Genomic DNA, 16,516 nt, shown 5'->3' with positions numbered 1-16,516 from the left:
TAGGATTTTAACGCTGCAGATGCCCTAGGGATTTGATACAAACATCTCACGTAAGGGAACTAAGGTTCAAAAAGGTAAAATAATTTATTACATGTAATGGAGTTTTGTTCCTATACCCAGATCTGAGGTATCCTGAATCGCGTGCAGCTTTCTCTGCGCCACTGTTTTTGCCCTACCAGTGAAGATCAGGCTGGATTATCCTTAATTCTTCCAACTCCGTGCCTTCTCCACACTGGGAGTGTTTAACGGGACAGATCTTATTCAGATCAAGTTGGCTTCTGCCTCCACGGTTCTTTGTTTTGTTTTCGCTGTTTTCAGTCTTTTACCACAAGCATTGGTGAACTTCTATTTAAAAGGCACACTCAGAGCAACACCAAGGAAGAGCCTAACACCCACCCAAACTGAACGGCTTTTCAAGACAGAGGATTCCCAGTCCCAGTTGGACAAAGGTGAAGTAGACACAAAGTCCGGTCCAGCGTCCGAGGTCCACGTGCGGGAGGAGGCACCGCCCTCCAGCTGGCACCTTGCCGCCAATCAGAGCAGGCCCTTCGGTGAAGGAGGGGGCGCGCCCTGTGCGGGAGGGCGGGGCCAGAAACCTGTCTATCACCGAATCCGCTGTGGCAGCACCTACCACACCAAGGCACCTAGGCGAGATGGGGCCCGAGCGGGAAGGCCGCGGCCGGCGGGGGCGGGGTCCGGCTGGCGGGAGCCAATCCGACAGGCGGCACCAGGGGGCGGGGGCGGGGTCACCGCGTACGACCCAAATACACGGGTCCCGGCGCACCGTGGAGCCGTGCTGCGCCTTCGCCTTCCGGTGCGAGGGCCGGAGAACCGCCTCCTCTACCCTCCTGGGCACCGCAACCTTCGAGGCCCAGACCCTCCCCTCCCGCCCCTCCTTCTAGGGGGAGCGCGGTGACGGTTGCCGGGAGGCGCGCGCCGCCCCCCTCCCCTTCTGCGTCCTGTCCTCACGCGCCACCCGTTTTTCCTCCTTCTCGGTTAGTAACAGCTGGGTGGCTGGGGAAGGAGGGAAGGTGGCCCCAGCGGAGTCTGGGCGGGCGCCTCCCACTCAGCCGCGAGCCGCCGTGGGAACAGGAGGATGGCGGCGATAGCGGCGGCCGCCCGGGAGGAGGCGGTGCCGAGGCCCCGGGCGCAGAGCGCGGAGGCAGCAGAGAGCGGCAGCGGCTCGTCTCGGCGCCCCAGAACCGAAACCAGCTGCAGCCGCGCAGCCACCTGAGCCGCCGCTCCCGCCAGCAGCCCGGGAGCGGCGCCCGCGGGAGCCGAGACCTGCTTCATCTCCGCCTCTTCTCGTCTCCCGCGCCCCCCGTCAAGCAGCCAGTCTTGCTCGCCGCCCCCGAGGAGAGCGCGCCGGGCGCGACCGCCCCTCGGGGCGCGGGGCGGCGGCCCTGGACGTGCGGACTTCTCTCTGCGCCGGCCCCGGCGCCTCGGCCCTCCCCTTTCGCTCCCGCGCTCGCTCCCGCCCTCCCGGCGCTCCGGGCGCCGCGCGCGGGCCCGGCCCGGGGCAGGGCGGACATGGGAGCCAAGCAGAGCGGCCCGGCCGCTGCTAACGGCCGCACCCGTGCGTACTCGGGCTCGGATTTACCTTCCAGCAGCAGCAGCAGCGGAGGGGCCAACGGGACCGCAGGCAGCGGGGCGCGGGCCGCGGCCGCCGGGAGATTGCCGGCTCAGGTGCCCGGCGCGCACCAGCCTAGCGCCTCCGGCGGCGCCGCGGCGGCCTCGGCGGCCCCGCGCAGCCGCTCCCTCGGCGGGGCGGTGGGAACCGTGGCGTCGGGGGCCCGCGCGGCGCAGTCCACCTTCAGCATCCCCAATAGCAGCAGCGGCCCGTACGGCTCGCAGGACTCGGTTCACAGCAGCCCGGAGGACGGCGGCGGCGGCGGCAGCGGCGGCGGCAGGGACCGGCCGGCGGGCGGGGGCCCCGGCGGGCCGCGCCTGGTGATCGGCTCTTTACCAGCTCACCTCTCGCCGCACATGTTTGGAGGTACGGCCCCTTCCCTCCTTGGCTCCCGGCTCCCGCAGGCGGCACGTGGGCCGCGGCTGCGCTTATTTTTACCCTTCTCCTTCCCTCCTCCAGCCTGAGCGCAGGCGGATCGCCTCGCGGCCCGGCCGGGTCTGGTCACCCCTCCTGGGAGCGGGGGTGGGGGGCGGGAGATCGCCCCTTCGCCCCTGCAGCACCGCTACCGCGCGACCCTGGCGTTTGGTTTTTAAACACCGCGTGCACCTTCACCTCAACGCGGCTCCCCGGTACAGTAAGCCCTTGTTTACCCCCGGAGGTGAAGGGAGCGAGTGCTGTTTTAAAAACAAACCGACGCAACAGCCCTGGTGCTTGTGGTTTTTAGTAGCAGGAAGTCAGGAGAAGACCCGTTGCTAAATGTAGTTCTAACTGGGGACTCGAGTGGCGAGCAGTTTTTAAAGGCCGAAAGCCAAAGGGGTCTCAAATGAACAGAAGAGTATTTGAAAAAGAAGGGAGTTACTGCCTTTGGAGTGACTGTTAATATACAACTATAATTCTTATGTCTGTGTAAATAGTCCCACCTACTGCGTACACTTTAATTGGCTGAATGTGTTAATGAAAAGTATATTTTTAACCCCGGTAAAGTGTTACCTTGGGTAATGGTTCGTGTGCGTCCTGCTGAAAAGAAATTGAGAACAGTTTCTTAAGGAGAGAAACTAGTCATTATCACAACTCTGCCTACAAGATGCAGTAAAAGCCTAGTTGCTTTTGAAAAGCGATGTTCAGTGAAGTTCAGGGAAAGACACTTGTGCAAAGTGGAAATTTCAGTAGCAAACAGGAAGAAGGGTGCACCTGATCTGAGGAAAGTGAATTCCACCTCTTCAGTGGTGTTTTATGGTGATCTCCTTTTTGTCAGTATGGGTAATGCTAAATGAATTAAAGACACTCTCCCTTCCTGTTTCATGAAAAGAAGTCAAATCTGGTTAGGAATGAGAACTATAGATGAAAAACATTTCCGTATCATTGATTGCATTATGCATCATAATAATACTACTTACATTCACAGTTGAGCCCAGATGAATCGTGAAAATACCGTCTTCACCATTTTTGTGCCTCTTTTACTCTTGTTTATAAATGTGAGAAATGTGAGTAGGTAGTTGGTGGAGTGGAATGTTCAATAATGTTCTGTGTTATCAACATTCACGTTAGCATAAATTAAACATGGGAATGACATTTAGTTTTTCCATCTTTTTAGTACTGCTTTACATGTTCAAAATATACAACTCTTTAATTACCTTACTTTAGTTGCTTGTTATAAAGTGACTTTTACTATGTAACTAAAAATACTGACGTTTCCGAAGTTTGGCCTGTAAAAAAAAAAAAAAAAAGCCTTCATTGAGAAAAAGAACCAGTGCTGTCTGTACTGTGATTGGATCATAATTAACACAATTGAAGGTACTGGAGTCACCACATCGAAGAATAACAGAAGGTGGTTTCTTGAGGATGGAAGATTAGTGCAAGAATAAAGGCTAAGCAAGTTTTTTTTTTTAACTATCTTTTTTTAGATTAAAATTTGTATTTAGCAGTTATGTATGTTTAAAAGCTTGCTGAAGAATAAGAAAAGGTTTTTTCAAATTAGTAGCTCTCATTTCTTCAGTGTACTGATGGACTGTCTTAATTCACTTTGTAAAAGGGCTGATAATTTCTTTTAACAAAAGGTATATCTGTGTGGGTTTATTTTCCTAAAACAACTAGTTGCCCCCTGCTCTTAATTCCTGGTGAGATAGTAAAGGAAGAAGACGTAGTTGCTGAAAGTTGGAGGGGTAAAGTATTTATCTGTCTAAATTCCTAGGTGTGTACACTTCATCCTTCTAAAACTTTTGGGGTTAGGATGACTGGGGCCTAGTGGAAGAATAGTGACACCCAGCACTTTTGGCAGCCTTTCTTAACCGGGCCTCTGTGGAGAATGGCGCTGTCATGTCTTAAGGCCTCTATTGTATGCAATTAATTAGCTCTTTTCTTCTGTGCATGTTGAATGTCTCTAGTTATGTATTATTCTTGGGAAATTTGAGAAAATAGTCATTCAAATCATCTGTGTTTAGTGGTTCACATGAGGAACTCCAGTTGAGAAAGTTTGGAAGAGGATCAGAGAAATTAGCTGTTCTTATTATATGATGGGAACAGATCAAAATGCCAGTACCTTAAATCCTAGTTAAAACAAGGAGATGGAATACACTTGGGTAAAAAAGCATCATTCTAGCGGCATTTGCTTTAATGAGATTTTTACCTGTAATTCAGTGGATGGGCTCATCAGGGAAACTTACATAGAAGCATGTTTGTCATCATCCTGAGATTTAGGGAAGCAGATGATGAATCGTATTATTTTACAAATTAGGCCTTATTATACTTCCTGTTGACATAAGTTTTTGGTATATACCATAGTGTTAGTGTGTTTATTCAATTAAAAATTGTACAAATGTTGGACATATGTAAAGTTAAGTCCATCTGAAAATTGAGAAAAGGAATGTTTCTGACTTAGTGGAAAGTTCTTTCTGTAATTTTATAAAACTTATTTTAATTGATGTTCGTATTATCGGCTAATAGGATAATATGGTGCTAATAACATTCAAAATTATCATTCTCTTGTGGGCTGTCATGTAATTTACAAAATTTATAAACACTACCACTTTTTTATTTTTTAGTTTAGAAGTCTGGCAAGTTGAATTGTTACTAGTTCCATCATAATGAGTTAACAAATTAAATGAGGTTTTCTGTGTTGGTTTTATGCTTTGCTCTCTTTGGGACATGCATTTTGGCTATAGTCATTTTTATTCTCTAGAGAACCAGAAGAGAAGTGCTTAATTCAGATATTTCAGTTTACAGGAATTTCCTAGAATTTCTTCAAACTGAGTTGTATATCAGAATATGATTATAATACATAAAGGAGTTTTTAGGTCAAATAGGGTTTTTTTTGGTTATTATTTTCATTCTGCTGAGTTTAATACTATTACAGTGAACAGAAACCTTTTCTTATTTATCACCTTTGTTTTAAAATGGTCTTTAAGGGAATAATAGTCTAATATTTTAGATTTGGTGCCTTACAGAAAAAATTTTTTAGCTTTATTGTACATGTACATTTTTTCCACTATCAAGTTGCTAATGTTCATAAAATCAATTATTACGGGGTGCTAAAATAGTGTTTAATGATCCAACAAGGATAGTAGAGGTAAATTGAACTATAAAATTATCCCACTCAGCGAAGATCATTTCTAGAGAAATCATGTGGGCTTCTCTTATGGTGCATCTATGAGTCTGGAAGTGAAAAGGTAAAATGAATTAACGTAGACAATTTCTTGATGGTACTGGGCTGCTTTTGGCCTCCTCCTAATTGATTGGCTTGAGTTTGAGTGTGTTTTGTTCATGAGTATTTCAGTAGCCTGCTTGTGATTCTGGGGCCTCCTATTACTTGGGAAACGTTCTTCCTTTTATTGAAGGAGTGTAGTTATCTCTTAAAATTGAATATGTTACATAAAATTTGTATATCTGGGCAGACTTATTTCAAGTCTTCAAGACAGATGTGGGTTTTAAGGTGTTAGATTATCTGCATTAACTAACTATTGAATTGTGCTCAGTCATCACTTCTAGCATCTGGTGCCAAAGTGTTTGCATTGAGTATATTGTGATTAATCTACTTTTTATTCCTAAATGTTCTTATATTCAATTGAAGACTTTTATGGGGTGATAGAGAGAAATGACTACTTCTTAAGAAAAATGGCTCTTCTAACCACCAGCCCCCCCATCCTCCTTACCCCCCCCCCAAAAAAAAACCCCCAAGAAGTCTAGCGGTTAATGTTTCTCACTTGTAATCTCACATACCCTTAAACACTCCCTCATGTTGTATGCTGTGTTATGCTAAAGTGTGGATTCTGTTACGAAGTTTCTGCTTTGGGGATGTTTTGAAAGGTCTCTTGACTGCTGCCAGGTGGAACTAAAGAAAGGCGTGGTTTGTGTTACATGGGCAATGAGAGCTGCCTCACCTAAGTAAGTACTTTTGATGCTTTGCTGGCTGCAAAGCCAGCACTAATAGATAGTGCCTCCTGTATGTTCCCCCTTCTCCAGCTTGATTGCTTTGCCTGGAAATCAGTAAATAGATTCCTATTTATTTTTTGTTTTTGCTGATAACCACTAATTAGATACCTGTTTTTTCATCTTTATTATTTATCTTTTGTTTATAAGAATTGCCTTAATACGCTTAGATACACTGGGTATAGGTACAGTTGGGTGTGTTAGCAAATGGATTAGAAAACAAGTGGATTAGAAAACTTTAGGTAGCAAAGTACTTCCTAAATGTTTTGATTTTGCATGGATGTACTTGACTGGTATTATTACTTAAGTGTTTATTTAGAGATTGGGGAAAACATACCCTTTGTGTGAACAAAGCGTTCAGAAATACCTTAGTTTCTGATTGTATTAGTTTTCTGTACTGCTTATTTGCTGCTTACAACAGCACGTCTTTATGATCTTACAGCTTCTACGGGTCAGAAGTCTGGGTGCCGTTTAGCTTGGGTCCTTGGCAGGACCGATTGTTATCTAGAGACTGGTCCGGGGAAGGGTCTGCTTCCAAGCTCCCTCCCTCCCTCCCTCCGGCTGTGGGTAGAAATCATTTCCTCATTGTTGTTAAACTCTGGGCAGCGGCCTTCCTCAAAGCCAGCAATGAGAGACTAGCAAGATGGGCTGGTGCTACATCTTATGTAAATAAGTACACGTAATAACACACAGCCCATGGCCTTTGCCGCATTCCATTGGTTATAAACAAGTCACAGGTCCTGCTCATACTCGAGGAGAGAATGACAGAAAAGTGTAAATATCAGGAGGGAGGGATCACGTGTGGCTGCACCGATTATAGCCTTAGATTGACCAGCTAAACATGCAACTCTTCTAATTGTATTTTTGAACTCATTATTTATTTACTTTGAAGAAGTTGTAATAGTGTATGTGATAAGAGTTGCTTTAATAACCATGAATTGATTCCCTTCTAGGGGCTTGGCGTTATAGTTGTCAGAGGTACCAACGAGGGGCTTCTTCCTGTTCTTAGCTCTCAGTTGAATCTCAGATGATCATATACTGAAACAAGTGCAGTAAATGCTTTGTTGAGGCATCAGTGCTAGAGCAGTCAAGTAATACCTCACAGAGGAAGATAACATTTGAACTGTGTTTTGAAGGATTTAGAAGTTTTATGTAGGGAGGACACTACAGACTAAAGAATCCGCAAAAGTCTTGCCTTTGATAGGGCATACTGAAAAGATAAGTATGCCTGACTTGTAGGGTGCAGGGAGGAATTTTGGGAACACACAACTAGAAATATAGACTTCAACCACTTGTTGAAGAATTTTACAGTGATTTAAGTTTGTTTGTTTGTTTGTTAATTGTTGTTGTTGGGGGGGCGAGCCTGGGACATGTTGAGATTCTCCAGCCAGGGATCGAACCCGAGCCTCAGCAGTGACCCCAGCTGCTGCAGTGAGACCGGGTCCTTAACCCACTGCGCCACAGAACTCCTCCCTAACCACATTTTAAAGCAGGGCGGTATCATGATCAGACTGTGGGGGCAGCCTTTGAAGAAGCATACAACAGCCCTGATGATGATGAAATTGCGTGTTCAAGGAGGGGAGAGTGAGAGCGGGAAGATAAGCTAGGACTCTTAGAATGTAATTGCTGGAAGATGGATGCCTACATTGAAATTATGGCATAAGTGAGGAGGAGGAAAACTTGGATTTGATTGAGATTTCTAAGGCAGAACTGATAGGATCTGAGAACGAGGATGTGTGGCGATGTCATTAACCAGGATTAAACATAAAGAAGAACATGTTTCAGGACACGGTGATGAGTTCTTTAGGCTTGTTCAATTTTGAGTGGCTATAGGATTTCCATCTAGAAGCATCTGTTAAGCAGTTGGAAATACAAGTTTCTCATTTGGGCCATTACAAAAAAATTGAGAAATTGTCAATTTTCATGTTATAGTAAAGCCGAAAAGTGGTAAGATTACTGAGGGATGGATTTAAATTGAGGAGGAGCAAGCCTGGAATCCTGGGGAGCAAGAATTTGGAGAGAGAGGCAGAGTAGGAAGCCAGCAATTAAAATTGAAACATAGGAAAAATAAGTTGTTTTAAATGTTTTTTTTTAATTGTAAAAATAATGTGTTCATTAGAGAAAACAAAAATGCGGAAAATACAGAAAAGTACATTTAAGAAATTGCAAATCACTTGTAATCCACTTGTAATCTTACTACCAAAAGTAACCAGAATAAAATGTTGATGTCTATTTTTCCATATATATGATTTAGAAAATCTGGAGCAGTCATTTTATATATAATAGTCCTTTAATTTTAAATCCTGATGGTCTAATATAAGGTTTTAAAGCTACAGATTTCCCTCCAAAAATGCTTTAGGTGAAAGCCACAAATTTTGAAGTATTTAGTTAACATTCAGCTAAAAATATTTTCCAATTTCCCTTTGTGATTTCTTCTTTGATCTGTCAGTTACATATTCTTTGATAACACGCTCTACTTCGTCACTTTCTTCTGTCATGTTAATTTTTTTTATAACATGGTTTTCGATGACTGCCCAGTATTCCAGAATTCATTCCGTAAGAAGCTAATGAGGACCTACCTTGCTTCGCACTGTCCTAAGGATACAGAAGTGAAGAAATGAGACCTGCCTCCCTGCTTTCATGGGCCTTATGTTCTACCTGGGGGAGACAGTGAGCAAACAAAGTATGTAGTGTGTCAGAGGGTATTGGAAGTGATGGAGAAAAATGGAGTGAAAGCTAGAGATTGTAGGGTGGAGGCCTGAGGGGTGACCTCACTCACTGATAAGGGGACATTCAAGCCGAGACTGAGGGAGCAAGTCCTGAAGGGTCTCTCTCGGGGAAAAGCAAACCCAGGCAGAGGACCAGTAACTAGAAAGGCCCTCAGGTGTGATTGTAAAGAATGTACCTGGTGGGTTGTGGGAACAGAGGGGAAACCAGTGTCGCTGGAGTGCGAAAGGCTGTAGAAGATTTGAGAGGAGGGGGTAGGGCAGAATCGTGACATGCCTTATAGTCATTGACCTGGTTTTTAAGAATCGTGTTCTAGAGAAAGATGGGGAGGCATTAGCGAGTTTTTTGAGGAGAAAATGGATACATTTTGACTTGGGCTTTTAAAGCATTGCTCTGGCCGCCGTGTGGGAAGAGACCCCGGGGAGCACGAGTCAAGCAAGGAGGCGGAACCCTTGGCAGAAGTTAACGGTGGCTTGGACGGGGTGGTGGCGCTGGAGTTGGTGAGAGGTGCCGGATTCTGGATATCTGGGGTTAGGTGTGCAGGAGCGAAAGGTTTATCGATGTCTATGCAGAAGTTGCCCCTCGCACAGCCTCGGGGTGAGGGGTGCAGATCCCCTGGGCCGTCCAGCCGAGGTTGTCGCCGGCCCTCCAGAACAGCGCTTCCCCTGTATCCAGCCCTGAAAAAAATCCATGTACAATTTAACTCCCACAGTTGAAACTTGTGTTGTTCAAGGGTCAACTGTCGTTTGTTTGCACTTCGGTGCTGTTAGACATACTATTGCTGTCAAAATCCTGCATGCATTTTTTTTTTTTTTTTTTTTTTGGCCCCTCCCGAGGCATGTGGAAGCTCCCAGGCCAGGGATCCAGCTGGCGCCACAGTCGTGACCTCCGCCACATCTGCAGCTAAGCCCAATCCTTAAACCCACTGTGCTACAGAGGAACTTCTGTGGCATGCAAATTTTTATATTTCTCTGGTGTTACTTCTTAGAAATTTATCAGAGACAAGAATCGTTAGAACCAAAAGTATACATGTGTTCAAGGCATTTGATCTTTATCACCAAATTGCCCTTCAGAAAGGGCAGCTTCTTCAAAGCAAGGTATGATTTTTTAGGACTATCTAAATCTTTTTTTTCCTCCCCATGAAAACCAAAGCTTTTTTTGTTTTTTGGCCACACCACAGCATATGGACGTTCCTGGGCCAAGGACTGAATTCACGCCACAGCAGCAAACCGAGCCACCACAGTGACAACCCCAGATCCTTAACCCACCATTCCACAAGAGAACTCCCAAGCGAGGGTTTTTTTTTTTTTTTTTTTTTCCTTTTTATGGCTGCGCCACAGCATATGGAAGTTCCCAGGCCAGGGGTTGAATCAGAGCTGCAGCTGTAGGCCTGTGCCATGGGCCACAGCAACGCCAGATCCAAGCCACATCTGTGACCCACACTGCAGATTGCAGCAATGCTGGATCCTTAACCCACTGAGCAAGGCCATGGATCGAACCCTTGTCCTCACGATGCTAATCAGGTTCTTAACCTGCCGAACCACATAGGGGCTTCCCAAGTGAGGTTTTTAGTACAAGGTCATGTTGGTAGGTACATTTTGAATAATATCTGTCAGGATCATTGCTCTATTCAGTGTACTCTCTTTTTTTTAAAAATAAATTTAGTCTATCAAAAAAAGAATAAGGACATTTCATCATTTCAGTGTAATACATTCTGACCATCTTGTATACCTTAATTTTGTATGAATTGTGATTAGTTACTGTGATTAGTCTGTGACAGTTTATTAATTTATCCTTCTTATATTCATGTAAGCTGAGAAAAAGAACAAAGGACTATGTATAGATACACATAGGATCCTTAACCACTAGGCCACCACAGAACTCCACTTTTTTCATTTTAAGTTAACGCTATTGAGGAATGTTTTTGTTGATTATATTTAGATTTTTTTTTTCTTTAACCTGGGTGTCACTTTAAAGTGTAGCTGTAACAATTTTAGGAGGTAAATTTCTTGTTCTTGGTACTCTTTTTGTTATTTCTAGTGTTAACCACCAGTTTTGCATTGTGGTCAGAGAATCTAAAGATCTTTTCGGCTGTGCACGAGAGATACACAACTCAAAATAGCATTAAGTGGAAAAACAATATATTGTCTGAAATTATTAGAAAGGAACTCTTCCTAAAATAGTTCATAGAACTGCAAGAACTAGTTCAGGAACCTAGGGTCCCTGGAGCTGAAATTTAGCAATTCTGTTGGTGTGTGTGCCCACCCACGCCCTGGCTTCTTTTTGCTTATTACCTAGTTTTATTCTCTTATATTGATTATAGGCCTTCTATAAGCCGATGGCCTGCAGGCCCACCATTCCAGCCACATGTCCTCTGAGTGGCCTGAAGGCAGTATTTGCCTCCAGCCACGTGCATCTCCGTAAATCAGTCGCTGATGTGCAGGAGATGGCATGCCCTCCTGGTGTGTCCAGGCTGTAGCTGTTACCACGGGGAAGAGTTTGGGTCCTCAAGTCAGGCTGTCTGCGTCGAGTCTGTCCATACTATGTGACCTTGGGCAAGTTATTTAACCTCTCTGTACCTTAGTTTTCTCATCTCTAAAATCAAGAAAAAATAATTCATGTTTTGTGGTATTGTAAGGCTTAACACAATCTATGTAAGTTGTGTTACATCTTCGTATTTTTAACGAACATTTGAACCTCTATCAAAAATGAAGACGTTCAGGACTCATATCCCTCCCCATTCTCAGCCCTCTTCAGGAAGACCATGCCCTTTACTCTTCTCAACTTCTCAGATTTTGCAAAAAATCGCAGAATTTTAGTTTCAGTTTTCATTATGTCTTCTATTTCCAAGAATCCCTCTTAAATATTTGCATTAAGCTTTATGATGCATTTGCTGTGTTAGTCACATGGTAAAAACTTTGTTAATATCCAGCGTTCTTCGAATACATTTTGTATTTGAAAACAAGGCTAAGGGTCACCAAAATTATTGTTTATTTAAATCGTATATGGAGTTTCTGCTGTGGCGCAGTGGGTTAAGAATCCGACTGCAGCAGCCCAGGTTGCTACAGAGGCATGGGTTTAGTGGGTAGAGAGAGATCTGGCGTTGTTGCAGCTGTGACTCAGATTCAGTCCCTGGCCCAGGAACTTCCATATGCCATGGGTGTAGCCATAAAAATAAATAAATCATATATAAAAATTTAACTGCTCCAGGAAGAAGTGTTATTTTTTTTTATTTGTGTAAAGTAAGTTTATGTAAATTGAATTTTTGAACCAAAAAAAAAAAAAAAGTGTAATGTGGACTCTACAAATGGGAACAGTCACAGAGTTGTCTTAGAGATAAAATTATGCTGTGCTTAATGCATAGCTCATTTTTTCATAACCATTTGTGCTCCGCAACATTCATAATCAGTCTGAATATGTTTTGTGGGTGGTTGGAGTTGGTTGGTGAGAAGTTAAGGCAGGTCAGTCTTTCTGTTAAGTGTATGCTACTTCTCTAGGGAAGAATCTGAAAAACTTAGCATTTCTGTATTGTATGATCTAATGCATCTCGGGCAATCCGGATGACGTGGCATTTGATAAATGGAATTAACGGCTTGGTGTTGTGATACCCTCTGGTCTAAGACCTCCACGGTCTTGATTTGGAATTTCTCAGATTTCCTGTCTACCTAACACTTTAACCACGTTACCTCTGCTCACCTTGAAACCTCTGCTCCTTGATAACTCCCAGTGGCCCACTCTCCGCCACCTTGCCACGTAAAGAGTTCTTCAGAGGAGTGTTGTTAGTTTCCCTAAGGAAAAACTTAAATGAAGAAGACTTAATATCAGAGACTACTTTTAGTGTCTTTTACATATTCAATACCATTTCTTCTACGTAGTAATTTGTGGATTAGGACAGTGATTTTACAAGCACCAACTCATTTGTGTCTCATAAGAATTTGTAGGGTAAATAGTTTCTTCAGGTGTTATTTGGAGATGAGCATCAGAAATTAAATGAACTACCTGCAGTTGTATTTTAAGTATGATTTATTCGGTATCTAGTTGTAAAGTATAATTAACTTCTCCTAATTCAGCGTCCTGTTTACAGTTGGCTGCTTTTCTTTTCCTGCACAATTAAAAATTTTTTTTGTGTAGTTTTGTATGTAAACTCCAAACCCTCTCTGAGTTGTATATATCTCCTCTCATTTTGTTCATAAGCTAATGTGTTCTATGAATTTCATCTTGTTAAATCTCTTCTGGGGCCTTCTGGTCAACTCCATTCTGAATTAGTTATTGGATGGGGTCTGTGCCATTATCATTCCGAAGGTTTCATTTGTCTTCGAGGTTAAATCTCCTGGTTCCTTGGTCTCATGGCTTTTCTTTCTCAATACCCTCCACTGTTTTTAGTAGAACACAATCTTCTATGTCCTGCTGAGAAAGAATGTGTGTAAAGTAAAAGACATTGAGACTTCAGTGTCTGAAAGAAAATATTTTATTTCTCTCTCCAGTCTTGATTGGTGGTTTGACTTGTTAGAGGATTCTGGTTTGGAAATGATGTGTCCCCAGAATGTTAGGTGTGTTACTCTGTTGCTTTCTGGCTGCTGGTGTTGCTGCTGAGCACCCCTGTGTCATTCTGGTTTTGACCCTTTGTGTGAAACATCTCTTCCCCCTACCCCCAACCCCAAGCTTGTAGGATGGTCTTCTACCCTAGGGTTAGAGAGTTTCATTATTCTGTGTCCTGTGATGGGGTGTGTGTTCATCTGCTGCTCTGCGTATTTGGCAGGCCCTTTCAATCTGCCAACTCTTGGCTTATATTTTGGGTAGTTTAAAAAAAATGTTGCTGGGATTGTTTCTGCTTCCATTTTCTTTTCTCATTATTTCACCGTTGGACACTTAAGAGTGATCTTTTGCTTTAGCTTTTATCCCTCTCTTTTTAAAATCTCTTAATCTCTTTTTAGGAGTTTTTTTTCCTCCTAACTTTAACTGTTTAGTTAATTTTTGTTTCTGTAATCTTTTTTACTTTTCAAAAGCTTTCTTTTTATAATGAACTTTTTCATATATTCTATTCTTGTTTTGTGACTACAGTATCTTTTTCTAAGAATAGTAAAATGTGTTTTGTGTACGTATGTATCATGCATATATGCTTTTGCTTTCTCTCTTGATCGCTCACTTTCTTCCCAGGTGCTCCCTCTCTTTGGTTTCAGTCTTTCATTAGGTTCTTCCTTCAAGTGTTTGGTGGTCTTTGGCTGGTTACTCATTCTTTAAGACACCGAAAAACTGATGGAACGCTTTCTTTCCGGGGGTGGGGGTGAGGGTCGATCTTTCTGGACTCTTTTCTTAGGAATAGTGAATTACTAACTTTTTCTCTTGGCTGGTCATACTTTTCAGAATGGCTTTTCTCTTTCCTTGCCTGAAGGACATTCTTCTTTTATACCAGTGTTGTCGGAGCAGAGTGGGAAGAAAGTTGGGAGACTTAACATTCAATATGGTACTTTTATTTACTCTTCATATTCAGTATCAATAGGTACCTCTGCCATTAGCTATTCCTGTTGCCCCCATATCTAGAAACTTCCCTCTAAGCCAGGGCTGGCAGGAATAGTTGCCTAGTTGTTCAGTCAGGGAGGACAACTGGGTGACTCTCACTGCTTCTTACACAGACCTGCACCAATTCTTTCTCTTTGTTTGCCCTCCTCTGCCTGCAATTCTTATGCCTGGTGTAAATCAGGTTGCTTCTCTGCCCTCCTAGTTCTTCAGTGAAAGTTAACACATTTATTTTCTTTCCATAACCTAATGGCATTGCTCTGCCCCCCCCCCCACTTACTGTATCCTTTTATAGGCTTATTTCCTTAAAAAACACATTTTAATGATTTTAATAGACTGTTTAGACTGAGAAGAGGCTGATGTGTTCAGGCAGTCATCTTTAATTGCAAGTTCTCTTTTAATTGCAGAAGAAATACAAATCCACTTCTGTGAAATTTAGACAATTCAGATAAAACGAAAGTCACTTTCAGTCCCCCTCTTGTGATCTCACTCTCTCCCGAAATGTCACTGTTACCATTTTTTTGTATGTGTACTTCCCAGCTTTTTCACAAATTATTTACATACTTGTAAATACAGAGAAAACCAATTTTATTTGTTACGTGATTTTGTAAGGGAGGCTGTTACTGTCAAGAATGCGGTCGTAAGAGTTCCCTGTCATGTGATGAACCTGACTGGTATCTATGAGGATTCGGGTTCCATCCCTGGCCCCGCTCAGTGGGTTAAGGATCCAACGTTGCTTTGAGCTATGGTGTAGGTTGCAGACACGGCTCGGATCCCACGTTGCTGTGGCTGTGGTGTAGGCCGGCAGCTGTAGCTCCAATTCCATCCCTAGCCTGGGAACTTTGGTACATGTAACTCTTCTTTTTAACTGCTGTGTACTTACTGTTCCGTAACATGCAGGTAGCTTCTGTAACCAGTCTTCTGTTGGTAGGCATTTAGGAGATTGATATTTCCCAGTGTCGTGAGAAACATCTTTATGAAGAGGTACATGTGTACAGATTTTTCTCAGTCGGGTACTGTTATGACACCAACTGCCTGGAATTAGTGTTAGACCCCCCCCAAGCTTAAGGACGCTGACCTGAGAAGACTGCCCTCACTTCGGATGCCAGCCGCACTTTGGAGGTCCCTAGACCACCTGTATTTCTTCTCCCCCAAAGTTGGCCCCCGTCTCTGTGTCTCTTCTTCTCCCGTGGCTGGTCTTTGTGCGACTACCCCCCATTCTGAATCATCTCCTAAACGTAAAGTCAGGTGCCATCCAGGGGGCTTAGGACTAATGAAGGTAATCAGCACAGGGAAAATTCTAAGACTTTTAGAGGCTCTGGGTCAGGAGCTAAGACCCGATAAATTATTATACATCAGATTCCTAGAAGTAGAACTTTTAGGTTGAAAATTTCTAATAGATGTTGAAATTCCCCTCAGAGACCATTAGTAATATATCCTGCACCATTATATGACAGTACTAAATTTTCTATAGGTTTGCTAGTATTAGATGTTACTCTTTCTTCCATTTCACTTGATGAAACATTTTTATTTACATTTCCTAACTGCTAGCGAAAATGAGCATTTTCCCATGTATTGATTATTAGCCATGTATATTTATATTTCTTTTTTGAATTGCCTCCTCAGTGACTTTGCCTGTTTTCCTGTTGTTTGGTTTATTTAATATTGATTTGTAATTTACTATATATCCTACGAATTATTCTTTGGCTATTTATATGTTTTAAATATTTCCTCCCAGGTTATTGACTTGTAAGATTAAATTTTTTATGAATTAAATTTGCTGTGTCAAGTCTAATGGTGCAGGGTTATGAATTTAAATTATTAAAATGGTACTTAAAAGGCTGTTGCTTCCTATAAGTGAGGAAGAAATGGCCTTTATTAATAGTAAGTTTTTTTGTGATTTTTAGCTGTCTTAGATATATTGGGTCTAATTTCATAGAGACTTATATTTTATCGGCCCTTAGTCTCTTTCCCATTTTGGGAAACATTTGCATTTCTGTAAAGAATAGTTAAGAGTAGGAATAGGGGGAGGTGTTTATTGTGGCAGTATGATGGGGAGTCCGAAAGAAATAACTGATTTAAAAAAATCGTGTGGATGGTGTTTACCATCCCTCTTCTGTTTCAGTAAAGGTGAGTTAGAATTGTCTCTAACTCCAAGTGATGTAAATCTATAAATATTAATTCTCTAGTATAATGATATATGTATTGCATCTATAA

The 16,516-nt window shown here is 43.0% G+C and overlaps 1 protein-coding gene across 1 annotated transcript in view; it reads left to right on the top strand.

Moving 5' to 3' along the window:
- The first annotated feature begins 788 nt into the window (after positions 1 to 788).
- ZNRF2 (zinc and ring finger 2) overlaps positions 789 to 16,516 on the top strand; it is a 102,718-nt gene continuing 86,990 nt past the window's right edge. The window contains exon 1 of the mRNA XM_003134814.6: positions 789 to 1,996. Within this exon, the coding sequence (XP_003134862.2) occupies positions 1,531 to 1,996 (466 nt within the window). The 5' untranslated portion in view covers positions 789 to 1,530. The remainder of the gene's footprint in view (positions 1,997 to 16,516) is intronic.

This window comes from Sus scrofa, chromosome 18 (genome assembly GCF_054392235.1).
Source record: "Sus scrofa isolate SSC_HxYL_T2T_F1_AM1 chromosome 18, Sscrofa_HxYL_maternal_Yorkshire_Landrace_v2.0, whole genome shotgun sequence".
Taxonomy (NCBI): domain Eukaryota; kingdom Metazoa; phylum Chordata; class Mammalia; order Artiodactyla; family Suidae; genus Sus; species Sus scrofa.
The sequence above is the reverse complement of the archived record's forward strand: the minus strand, read 5'-3'. Positions and strand labels throughout refer to the sequence as shown.